Here is a 12,955-nt window from a genome sequence, read left to right on the forward strand (position 1 = left end):
TTCTCTTGTCTTTAACTCATCTTCTTTGGAACTCTCTGGGTGTCCTGGATTTGGAGGTCTCTCTCTCTTCCTGAGGTTGGGGTAGTTTTCTGCCCCTTTCTCTCTGTCCTCCTCCGGGACCCTCCTAATACTTGCCGTGTCCCATAAGTCTCTCGAGCGATCTTGACTTTTCTATGTTTTTTGTTCATGCTCCTCTGGATCAATTCCACTGCCCTGTTGCCAAGTTCGTGGGGGTCTTTTTACACTTCATCGACCCTGTTGAACACTATTGAGTGTTTCAGTTCAGTCATTGCATTCTTTTTTAAATTTTTAAAAAAGTTTATTTATTTATTGAGAGAGAGAGAGAGAGACGGAGGCAGAGACATAGAGCAAGTGGGGTAGGGACAGAGAGAGAGAGGGAGACAGAGAATCCCAAGCAGTGTCTGCACAGAGCCGGATGTGGCCCTTGAATCCGGGAACCACGAGGTCGTGACCCGGGCCAAAATCAAGAGTCAGATGCTGCACCCAGCCACCCAGGTGCCCCCAGTTATGGTATTCTTAAGCCCTGGGACTTATGGGAGACACCGGTGAGCTGGAGTGAAACAGAGGGACAGCACAGAGATGGCATCCTCTGGTTTCTCTAGAGTATCACCGTCTGCCCCCGCACGTCCGTGAAATTAGCAGCCGGTCTCTCAGGCCACGTGGGGCCATTACGATAAACAAATGGGCCTCTTTTAAGGAAGGACCAGATGTTTCTGTATGCCGCCTCTGTGCCTCACCCCGGGAGGACAGCTGGTGAAGAGCCACTTCTCTGTCACAGGCCTGTGGCACCCACGTAGGGGGGCCCCATTGGGCCCGCGGGCCAGAGGACGGAGGGGCGTCCCCTGGCCAGTGGCTGCGGCAAGCGGAGTGCCACGCATGAGCAGGAGCTCTTGTTGGGAGATCCCGGCCGGCTGGAGCCAGGCCGGGGACGAGCACAGGAATCGCATCGGCCGCCGTCCTGGCTCTCCGGGGAGTGTTGTAGTCAGTCCCTGGATGTGCGTTAAATTAGAAGCGTGCCCCTTGGGCCACAGCTATTAATATAAGCACCGGGGCCTCTTTCAAGGGGATCGGCCGTGCCGGGTGTGCTTGAACCCTTTCACACCTGTCTCCTAGTTCCCCATAGCCTTGTGCGTCTCCCGGCTATCAGCCCCGTTGGCTCTCAAACCCAGATGTCTTGGGGTCCCATAGCTCTCAAGGAAGTTGGGGTGCCAGATGTGGGGTCCCCACCCGTCCCCCCCCACCCAGGGAGAAGCCGGGGGTTGGGAGTTTCCTCCTGGTTGTGTGTCTCGCCACGTTGAGGGATGGGGCTTTGTGGCGAGATCGTGTGTTAGCCTCTCCTGTCGTTTTTCTCGTTGGCCTGACGCGTATAGGAGCCGGGTTTCTTTGAGGGGGACTTGTCCTGCGCGTAGCTGTGGATGCGCTGTGTCCGTGGGAGCAGGTGAATTCGGAAGGCTGCTCTCTTGCCATCTCTGCAAGTCTGCATTGTCTCTCTGCAAGTGACTGTGCTTATTTGACACAGATCGTGTCCACGAACACATAGGAAAACACTGCGATTTCCCAGGTGAACCCAAAGGTTTAAGCGTAATGAGGTTTCAAAATGTATGCCAAGCGGAGAAACCTGGAGATCCCACGTTCACCAGGGGATAAAGTGAACATCACAGAGAATGGCACCGACCACCATAACGTGCCTCCTGCTGCGGTGTGCTGAGGGCACATCATGCCTCATGTCCTGGTCCTGCTAAAACACACACCCTGGATCTGATCGTGAAGGGCGCAAAAGACAAATCAAAATTGAGGCACATCCTACAGCGTGACTGGATTGTACTCTTAAAAAAAAAAAAAAATCAAGGTCTTCCAGTGTAGAGCTCGCTTTTGGTCTCTGTCTCCCTCCGCGCCTCCCCCCCCCCGCATCTGCCCCTCAGCTGCTCACATGCTTGCTCTTCCTCTCAAAGAGAAATAAACATTAAAAAAAAAACAACAGGGTGGCTGGGTTGGTTAAGCATCTGACTGTTGGTTTTGGCTCAGGTCATAATGCCACAGTTTGTGGGTTCGAGTCCCGCCTGGGGGTCGGCACTGACAGCACGGAGCCTGCTTGGGATTCTCTCTCTCTCGGTCTGTCTCTACCCCTCCCTGGCTCGGTCTCTTGCTTTCTCTCTCTCTCTCTCTCTCCCTCCCTCTCTCAAAAAATAAATACATAAACATAATAAAAATTAAAAAAAAAAAACCACCAAAAACCAAAGAAAGGCGGAGAAACCATTCCCCATCAAAGATTAAGGAGACCTGACTAAATGTCACAAGATCGTGACTTAGATCCTAGACCAGATCAGGGAAACACGCACAACTACAAAAGACATTGCAAACTGACAGCAGTTGAATATGGCCGTGTAGATGGTATCTTTGTTGAATGTGTGAAGTGTCTTTATTCTGATAATGATAAGGTGCTTATGCAAGAGCATGTTCTAGTTCTCAGAAACTTCACATGAAGTATTTAAGCATAAAGGGGCATGATGCTTGAAACGTAACTCTCAAAATGGTTCAGGAGGCAAATAGACTATGGAAGGAGAAAGTCAATGGTGCAATGTGTAAACAGTTGTCGAATTGGGATAAAGGGGAGATAGGGGTTCTTGGTGTTATTCTCGTCATGTTTCTTTTAGCTTGAGTTAGAATAGTCCTGGAAGAGCTGAAACTTGATCCTGTGCGTGTGTGTGTGTGTGTGTGTGTGTTACTCTACGTAATCTTTGCTGCCTATGAAAGCCACGCTCGGACATCCCCCCCCCCCCTTCCCACACTCACAGGATATTGTTTTGTATGGAAAGTCAGATGTGTTGCTGCTCGCAGGTCATCAAGGGAGTTCATGAGCTCCCGGCACCCTGCTGCCCAAGGAGTGATGCAGAATGTGTTTGTGGTTCCCAGTCTGGGGGCTTTGCTACCGTGGGAAAGAATCCGAGGCACGTCCTTGCCACCCTTCATCGGAAGGGAAGTCTTTGCACGTGCACCGCGCCGGTTTTTGTATTCGTTCCCCCGTCAGAGGATTGCAAATTCAGGGAGATCCCAGCTCGGCTCCGCAGAAGACAGCCACTCGTCTTGGTACTTTCCCCCAAACACGCATTTTGCTTGCTCGCGCACAACCTGCACCAGCGTGATCCATTCTACATTGTAAGCGAAACGATTCCCTCCCCACCGGCCTGTGCCCAGGGGAGAGCGGAGAGCCAAACGCCCTCCTCACAGTCCTCCCCGTGCAGTCGTCCATCAAAACAGCCAGTCTCCGAAACCAACGCAGGTCTGGGGAGGTTATGGTGGGAGGGATAAATGATTGATGGCAATATGGTGAAAATTAGTCTCGGTGTATGTGGCCTTCAGGCCCACCTGAAGAAACTGAGCAGCGATTCCTATCAGAGATGCCATACGTACTCAGTATGGTCCCTTTTATTTTTTTAAGTTTATTTACGTACTTTGAGAGAGACGGAGGAGGGGCAGAGAGAGCAAGGGAGAGGCAGAACCCCAGGCAGGCTCTGTGCTGTTAGTGCAGAGCCCGACGTGGGGCTTCAACCCACAACCTGTGAGATCGTGACCTGAGCCAAGATCAAGGGTCAGACGCTCAACCAACTGGGCCACCCAGGCGCCCCTCTCTTGGTATCATTCTTAATAAGCTTGACCATCTCCTGTTACGTCCAGAGCGCGCTTTGCAACGTCTTTGGACCTCTGTCTGCCATGTGAACACTGCTGGGGAACTCCGCTCCAGGAATCTTGGCCAGAGGCAAAAAAGACCCGTCCTAAGGGGAGCCGATGGGCTACTCCTTTCGCTAGCCGCCTCTGCAGTTGGGGCAGGGGTGAGGGGATCTCCTTCTGTGGTGATCGTGACTTGGGCATAGGAGGGCTATCCTCCCCAGAACCAGTTCTGAGGTATACCCTTTTAGGTGGGACCCCCGTCGCTCAGACTGCCCTTCAGCTGTGAGGAAGTGTCGTGAGAAGCAAATGCCGCCTTTGATCGAGAAATCTCAGCTATAGGAATGTGTCCCCCGGCCCAAGTTTGGCACAGGTGTCCTGATGAAATGGAAGATGTGGAGGACTCCGTGTCACAGGAAAAGACTGGAAACAACCCACACATCCTACCAAAGAGGACAGCCTAAATACTATCCCACTAACATACACTGGGATATTATTAGCTATAAAAAAAAAAAAAAAAACAACGAGAAAGCATTTGATATATTGAAACGGAAAAAATTGTTTCAATATAATTAAGAATGTGGCTCTCTTGAGCCCATAAAAGCAAGGTATATAACTGGGTGCATAGAAAGCGATCTTAGGTGTAGTAAAAGAACAAAAGGAGGCACAGATCTTTGCTACCTGCTTTCTCAATAATGGTAGTGTGGAAGGATACACAAGAAAGCGACATTCACTCACAGGCCAGTGTGGATGGCATGGGAATAGGGGATTTTCACCATTTGGCTTCCTCGATTTTTTTCACCCTTCAACCATGTGACTGTATTACATATTTAACAACGAAAAACAAAGCACCACACTCAACACTTTTTTTTTTTTTGTAACATAACTGCGTGCTTTATTGAGATACACAGTAAAGCAGTAATATAATACAATAGTAAGGCATATATTTGGTGAAGTCTGATATGTTGTGAAAATGCAGTAAAACTGAAGTTTAAAAAAATAATTAGTAAATGTTACAGTGTTGGTGTTAAAACACAATCTATCATGATACTCAAGTAAGAACCCAGTACCTGAAAACAATGACAGAACATGCCACATGATGTTTATGCTTCAGTTACATTATGATTTACAGTTTAATACTTGGTGGTTATAAAGAACACGAAGTAATGTCCAAATTATGCTTAAAATGCAGCAGTAAAGCTCTCAATTTTTATTCAAATATTTTGACAGACTCACTCCAGAACTAATGTCTAAAAGATAAAACAAAAAGATTAAAATAAAATTATGCACTCTATTTACCTCTGCTCTTAGAAGGAAACTCAAAACCGCTTCGTAGGAAGTAACACAACCCCTTGTGTTTAATCATGGTTAAACAAACAAACACACAAACAAAAAAACCAAACTTGTGGGTAAAGGAAAAAGTCCGGTGTCACAGAAAGGAAAAAAAATGCAAGACTAAAACCGAATCTTCAGGTCGTTTTGTTACCTTAGAGCTTTGGGTTTTCTTGTGGAAATTACAACGGGGGGAAAAAAAAATCGAGAAAAATGTTGACGCAGGAGACAAGTGGGTGAAAGCATGTGTGCACGATTATTAGGAACACCCCAAAACCAAAGTGAGGTAGAAATAGCATGAGAAGCCATGTTGGATGTTAATCATCATTAATAAAATAATACACAAAACCCACTCCCCAGAAGTTAACACTTGACCTAAGAGGTAACAGATTTGCAAAATAATAGGTCACACGGTGATTTCTATTGAATGAATGATGAAAAAAAAAATGAAAGGCTAAGAACACGAAAGAGTAAAGCTTGTTCCTACCAGTTAGTCCTCTTGGGTTATTCTTTTTGAACAATCTTTGTATCGTTAACCTTCCTCGTCCACCAGCCAAGGGTTTGGAGTACTTTTCGGAACGCGCGAATCCGTCTCCGTTCCCCCTTACAAACCTGTGTGGAACTGCTTGTAGAGAAATGTGAACTAGGGCAACCAAGTTCATGGGCGTGTGGGTGGATATTTAACAGTAACACACCGTGATGAGGCTGTCTTACACATTTTCCCGAGGGTTATTTTAAATGAAGTCTCGTGGCATTTAAAAACTCATTGCAATGGGGAAAGTCCTTAAAAAGAAAAGAAAAGAAAAGAAAAGAAAAAAACCCCTAAAATAACCACTGCTGTTTGTGAGAAGAGGGCAGAGGGGATTCGTTGTAATCACCAAGATCTCTCAGTGTGGTTAGGAACATTCATCCAGCCCTTTACTTCAAGAGTGGCCTCCCTCCCTCGCAGGGATCGGCTGGCAAGCCACAGCCTTCCAGCCCTACCAGAAGGATCTCCTACTGTCTGCGAGTGAAAAATATCTTCTGATGTCGTGACTTCCGCTGAAGCATCGTTAAATGTAGATGGTGGCCTTGCCAGCGGCCGGAAGCTGAATGTATCAACTAACGGATCACTCGGACACAGTTAAGTCCTGTGTATTCATTCACATGTCCCTTTGCAAAAATTCGGTACCGTCGCTGTCAGTGGAAAGTTGCAAATGAGAAACATCTGGGGCCCCAGACAGTGGTTCAGTGTGGTAGCTGCCCCCTGGTTTCAGGCTCCAGGGAGAATTCATTCTAGACCAAGCAGGTAAGCCTGCGGGACCAGAGGCAATCTCTTTGCATTAGGAAGTGGCCAGGTCATTTGAACAAGAAATGTCAAAGGTCTCCAGAAATTCAGATCTGTTTATCTATATCCCTACAGTATTTACATACTTCTAGACATATAGATGCAGAAAGCGAAAAACCACAGCCAGTCCCACTCGGCCAGCGATTCCAAAAAGAGCGCTGTGAAGTAATCATCTGGTGGTGTTAGAGGAAGTGTCCTATCTTTAATATGCAAGAAAAAGAAAAAAGCATGGATTTCATATGGATATCACGCTAAAACGATGCAAAACAATGCGCTGCCTCCAAGTGTGTGTGTGTGTGTGTGTGTGTGTGTGTGTGTGTGTGTGTGTGTGTGTGTGTGTCTGTCTGTCTGTTTTTAGGGGTTTTTATAAACAACTTTTTTTTTTTATAAAGCACACTTTAGTTTACAATCTTTCTTTATAACTGTTATAAATTTTTAAACAACCCAAAATGCGTTCCATATAAAGAAATGGCAAGTTATTTAGCTATCAAGATTTTACATGTAGTTTTCTTATAACTTTTTTGTACAATTGCATAGACGTGTAAAACCTGCCATTGTTAACAAAACAATAACAGACTTAGAAACTACTGAAATCTACAGTATAGTACCACTACCCTTCACAAAAATATAGATTTTTTTTTTTCTTGTAAACTCTTACTGTCTAATCCTCTTTGTTGTATGAATATTATAAAAACCATGCGGGAATCAGGAGTTGTAAAACATTTATTCTGCCCCTTCTTCATCTGTCATGACTGACACTAAGGACTCCATCGCTCTGCCCAAATCATCTGCCAAGTGGAAAAGGCTTCCTACATTGTGTCCTGGAAAACAAAGAGAAAGAAAGACTTGACACTAGGTGCAGGGAACAGGAGCCTGACTCTCTGCCGTTTGGGAAATCCTTCCCCGCTTCTAGGTGAAGACAACACAGAAGCCGCATCGAGGTCTTACACGACACGACTGGATTTGTCACCACTTTCCCGGAAGAAGCAAAGCCTTGTTAATGAAGCCATTCTGCGTGGTTAGTATCGGCTGACTACCGGATCGGGCTACTGGGGTCGTTGGCGTGGACGAGTGTCAGAGAGTGCACTCATCTTCCCCATGGAAGGATCTAGCAAAAGGATTGCACGGGGAAGCACAAGGTTCCCTTGATAACAGGAGTGCTGCATGATGGGGTGTCCCTTTTCCACCTTGTTGTGGGAGATGACGTACTGTGTCCTTGTACTCCAAGTTTTGCAGTCCCAAACCACCGCCACCCCAACTACCTCCGCTGCCACCGTGACTCTATCTACCGCCTTTGCCATTATCATGGCCACCACCGTGACCAAGACATGGAGTCTTCACTTCCGTGCCGTCTCCAGCTGCTGCCTCCTTCCGAGGCCACGGGCGAGGAGGCTGTTTGCTCTCTGCTTTTACTGGAATTGGAAAACAAACTCTGGACTCGACCTTTTGGGATATGAACCTTTGAATCTGGAAGCTGCTTCTTAAAAAAAAAAAAAAAAAATCCCTTTTCATTCCAAATTGCTCTCAAGCCTAATTATGATCCGACCCACATGCAAAGCATGGACTTGGGGATCCTGTGAATGCGTTTTTTGTTCTCCTCCTCAATGAGGGTGGACTATCAGAACAGCCTTTTAGTAGTAATGTGACATGACCTAGCATGAATCCCCCAGCAGGGAGCACAAAAGCCGCAGTGTCTCTGGTACTCTGTGGCCAAATTCAGATGTAGAGTCAGATCATCTGAGACCGAGTTTATGACTTGCCTTTTCATACGTGTCCCATATTTTCATGTGGCTGATTTTCATTCGCGGACATTAGTAAATCATCGTACTCTTGGAGCACTGCCTTTGGAACTAAAAATGCTTTACTAGGCTATTACTACTTTGCCATGTATCGACCTTATATACGTTATCGGTGTTAGACTAGGGCGGGTGTTCTGCTCTCATATTTATTTCAAGAGACCTAGCATTTTAGAAATCCACATGACAGAGGGACGCCCGCGTGGCTCAGTCGGTTCGACGTCCGACTTCGGCTCAGGTCGTGATCTTGAGGTTGTTGAGTTCAAGCCCCACATCGGTCTCTGTGCTGACAGCTCACAGCCGGGAGCCTGCCTCGGCTTCTGTGTCTCCCTCTCTCTCTGCCCCTCTCCTGCTCACGTTCTCTCTCTCTCTCTCTCTCTCTCTCTCTCAAAAATAAATAAACATTAAAACAATTTTTTTAAATGAGAGCAAGGGGGGGGGTGGTCTGCGGAGGATTTACAGGCAGGCACCTGCCCAGCGATGGCACCAGATCAAGTTAAGACTTAGAACAAACTGAACACCATTCTGCCACTGACTTGGAGGTGATGAAGTTTGTAACTCTCGTGGAGCTTTGTATTAACGCGAAGAGTTCCAACGAGAACTGGCTGTTTAAAAAAAAAAACAAAACAAAAACAACACTCTGGATGTTGGTTGAGGCTGCAAACAGAAAAACTTGTGGAGCAAAGCAGGTGTACCGTTCCTCGAGTGAGCCAGCAGTGTGGCAGTCCTCAGTGAAGAACGGAAATCAGCTTTGGCTTTTCTAAACCATACAAACCGCTGGAGGACACGGTGGGCCCCTGGCTGCTCCTTAGAGCACAGACACTTAACTGATGCTGCCAGGTTGAAGGGCTTCCCTTGTGTCTGGTTTTTTTTTTTTTTTTTTTTTTTTTTTTTGAGGTTATTTATTTATTCTGAGAGAGCAGGCAAGGGGCAGGGAGACAGAGAATCCCAAGCAGGGTCCACGCTGTCGGCACAGAGCCTGATGCGGGCCTCGAACCCATGAGCCGCGAGATCACGACCTGAGCCGAAGTCGGACGCTTAACCGACTGAGCCACCCAGCGGCCCCCTCGTATCTCTTGTGGACTGCCGGGAAACCCAGGGAGATCTACCCGATTACTCGTGTGGACTACCTGCAAGTTTGCAATTACTTGGAGTCTTCGCAGCTATCAACGAAGCCAGGAAAAACAAAACCTGAGACCCTTACAAGCTGGTAAGTGACTAGAACTCAAACTATTTCTCATCACCCACATCCAACTAGGGGCTAGCCCACCTGGGAGACAGACCATGTATTACAAAACACAAACCGAACAGGGAAGAACTCCTTTTCCCCGCGGGCTTACTGATCATAATCAAAAAGTACCTATTTTACTTTAGCTTGTGTGCTAGGGAACATGGACTGCAGTTCGAGAGGAAATGCGCTCATGGATTATACAGCCACGTACGTGTCGCTTCTACTTCTTGCAACGGTGTTCAGTTTACTACCCGGAAGGCAAATTCTCGAGCCTCTCCAGAGGCATCACTTCTAGGGGTGTCTGCTATTTAAAAAGTTACTGGGTAAAAGAGACGTCCGTGACTCTTAAATACACCACGCCCACGCCCACAAAACACCAGGTGGCCTGTAACCTGTCTGGACGGTCTACAAGGTTCACAAGTGCCCTCACGGCTGTCCCTGTGCTAGAAAAATGAAGAACGTTCAGAGTCCCCTCATCGCATCTGTATTCTGCCTTTGGTTGCTTTATTTACAAATACCTGTTTCAGCAGAGTAATGACTGCAATGTTTTTCACGGAGGTTTTCATTAGAGCCAGAAAAAAAAAAAAATTCTATCTCTTTGACAAAATACTGCCCCAAAGAATCATAACTCAATCCCCCGGAGGCATAAAACTACAGCTTGATAGGGATACAGAAAACAGATTTGGATCCTGGTTCTATTATCCATGTGTGGAAGGCAGCACATTAGTGAGGTCATTAATTTTACCTGACGGATTTTTCTGAAGTCAAAATTAAAATCTCGCACTAGGAACGTGAGGGGCACTGAAAAGCAGGCAGGATTTAGGGGTTTGCAGTCAGCTTCAGGCACGAGTTGACATAAAAATACGTCTGTAGAAAGCATTGATTTAATCCATTCTTAAGCAAGGATTGTTGAACACAAAGGCACCATGCATCGAACATTAGGGCGGTTGTGTGTTTTTTCCAAGTTGGCGCTAACCACAACACATTTAGTCTCACGAGCCACCACGGCCGGAGGGAGTCGTTTTCCACAGTGATTGGAATTGAGACTTTCTGGCAGAGATCCAAGACCTCAATAGCAATCTGGCACCCTATTTGTTAAAAATACAGTTCCCAAATAAATGATTCGCATTCAGTTGGCCACAGCAAGGCCAGAATACTGCAGTGACATGCGTGTTTTTCTTCTCTACAATTTAATCTTTGGAAAAAAAAATATCTAATCTACTGTACGTGTGAGGTCATTTTGGTAGCACTAAAAAATCACTTCGGTTCTCTGGATTTCTGGAAACTTGTCTGACTCGAATATACAACTCAGGTGGTAAAGTTTCCAAATGCCCGTGTGACTCGAATGATAGGTATTGCTGGCCTGTTGTAAAATTCATTCACGAGAGAAACACTTTCAGGGTGGTCAAAATTCAGGTGCAACTTTTCATAGCACGTCAAAATCAATTGTAAGGGGCACTTACCATAGGAATGAACCCAAGAAGCCTCACATAAGAAGTGTGTGAGCCAGGCAAACGGTCGGGAGCGTTCACTGCTTCACCAACTCAGGTGTCCTCAGTTTCTCCTCCCAGCCTGCCACTCCCCCCTGCCCCAGGACCCCACTGTCCCAAGCCTTGGAAGAAAGCATGGGTACAGACACACCGAAGGACCGTTCGATTCATTAGACTTGCATGGCATGGTGTTGGCGGACTTTCCAGTAGGACTCCTTATGTTTAAATGAATCCGGGATGACCCTTGGCTATCCTGTTGCTAAGGATCTAGAATCTTCTCACATAAGAACTCTCTACCTGTCCAACCTGTGTCCCGGAACAGCATAGGTTGGTGCTACCCATCAAGGACCTTTCCTTCTCCCATCCTTCACGCTAAACTCTAGGTAAGGACAGGCTTGTTTCACTTGAGCTGTCATTCAACACTGTCCTCCAACAGCCGTTGATCAGGTAATGCAATGTTGAGACAATGTTTCTGACAGAAGTATGGAGGAGCTTTGCCTGTCAAATCTCAAGCCACGTTCAGTGAGAATACCGTATCTTACCCGCTTCGAACCCATCAACAGGCGCTTAGAGAAAGCCTCAAGTCTCCAACATTCAATTTTTATCCCTCCTTGGATGTGTTCTATCTGGTTCCAAATGCCAGGGAGAGAAAGCGCACTCTCGAAAGGGCCAGTTGGGATGACACGAGCCTTTCAAACCCCATTTGCTAAGGCGGCGATGAAGACAGAGAGTGTGGCTCTGGGCCCAGGCTGCCTGGATTCAAATTCTGGCTCTGTCATTTGGGACACCCTGCTTGCTTACTCTCTCACGGACTCAGTTTCCTTATTTGGAAAACGGGGTTAATAAGAGTACCTACCTCACAGGTTTGTCATGAAGATTACACTACGAAAAAGATGGCAAGCGCTTACAACAGTGCTTGGCCCAGTAAGTGCTCAAAAAAAAAAAAAAAAAAAAAAAAAAAAAAAAGGTTAGCTGAAGTGGGAAAGGAGGGTGGGGATGAGGAAAAAGGAAAACAAAACCAAACCGAACTCATTCTGGAAGAATAAAAACCAAGGGCACTGGCGGAAAACGCTAAGGTCCTGGAAGTAGACAGAAACTTCACGACTCGTCGGTTACGTTCAAGGCTAAATTCATCGTTTTGAGGATTCTGTTCGTGTGACAAATGGCGAGAGACGATGAACTGCAGGATTCCAACCTGGGGACCACGTAGGGCTGCCATTTTAGTATATGTGCTGCCGAAGCGAGCACGAGGGCTGCCATTTTAGAGAGATTCCTGCTCCCCCAACCCCTGCTCCTGTCGTCATGGTGATGACAATGGCGGTGAACATTTGAAGAATGTTCCTCATGAGCTGCAACTGGAGAGGTGACTACCGTCCTTACGGGACGACACATTGTAGTACATACATGCGCGTGCACACACACAATTCTTACACAAGCGCCAAACGTAGAAAGCGTGATGAGACACACAGAAGCCACGGCCGTGAGCCTGAATCTCACTAACCTCTCTCATTGGCTTCCCAGGGGTATTTCTTCCTTTAATAACGGGAGAGAGGAAGAGGCAGAGATATCAGAAAGGAAAAAAAAAATGCATAAATAAACAGTTTCATACCCGTCTCGCTGCTTTTACCAAACAAATGTTGAGACGACAATTCATTTATTCCCTTCTGGAAAAAAATAAAAACCAAACCAAACCAAAACAAAAAAATCCGAAAGACACATCCAGTCAAATAACCTTTACATACACTTAAAATCAGTGTAAACAGATAACATGATCCAGGAGACATCACTTACAGAATCCATAGAGTTCATGTGTTAAACTGGATGGAAGCGAGCACGGCGGAGAAATCTAAGTGAGCCTTGTTTTCAAGGACGGCTTTAGAACCTCAGGCTGCACGTCCAACAATCCCCATCTCTTCACTCTCAACTTCACAACTTACTGGCGTGTGAACAGCAGCTGGCTGCATGTCCCAAAAGTCTGCACCCCAAATGCGAGGCAAAACGCCACAGAAGCGAGACTCCATCCCCTTGGGACAATCTGTTCTGTCTGGCAGAGGCCGAGCATGCCCAGGATGATGGGGGTGGGGGGGGGGGG

The 12,955-nt window shown here is 46.7% G+C and overlaps 1 protein-coding gene across 5 annotated transcripts in view; it reads right to left on the bottom strand.

Moving 5' to 3' along the window:
• Positions 1–7,051: 7,051 nt before the first annotated feature.
• DMD (dystrophin) overlaps positions 7,052–12,955 on the bottom strand; it is a 1,998,908-nt gene continuing 1,993,004 nt past the window's right edge. For 2 of the 5 annotated variants that reach the window (XM_049644566.1, XM_049644565.1), the window contains 2 exons: positions 12,365–12,396; positions 7,052–7,167 (listed from right to left, as the gene is read on the bottom strand). In XM_049644566.1, coding sequence (XP_049500523.1) covers positions 7,156–7,167; positions 12,365–12,396 — 44 coding nt within the window. In that variant the 3' untranslated portion in view covers positions 7,052–7,155. The remainder of the gene's footprint in view (positions 7,168–12,364; positions 12,397–12,955) is intronic. The other 3 variants (XM_049644563.1, XM_049644564.1, XM_049644567.1) reach the window with 2 other exon arrangements.

Source organism: Panthera uncia, chromosome X, assembly GCF_023721935.1.
Source record: "Panthera uncia isolate 11264 chromosome X, Puncia_PCG_1.0, whole genome shotgun sequence".
NCBI lineage: Eukaryota > Metazoa > Chordata > Mammalia > Carnivora > Felidae > Panthera > Panthera uncia.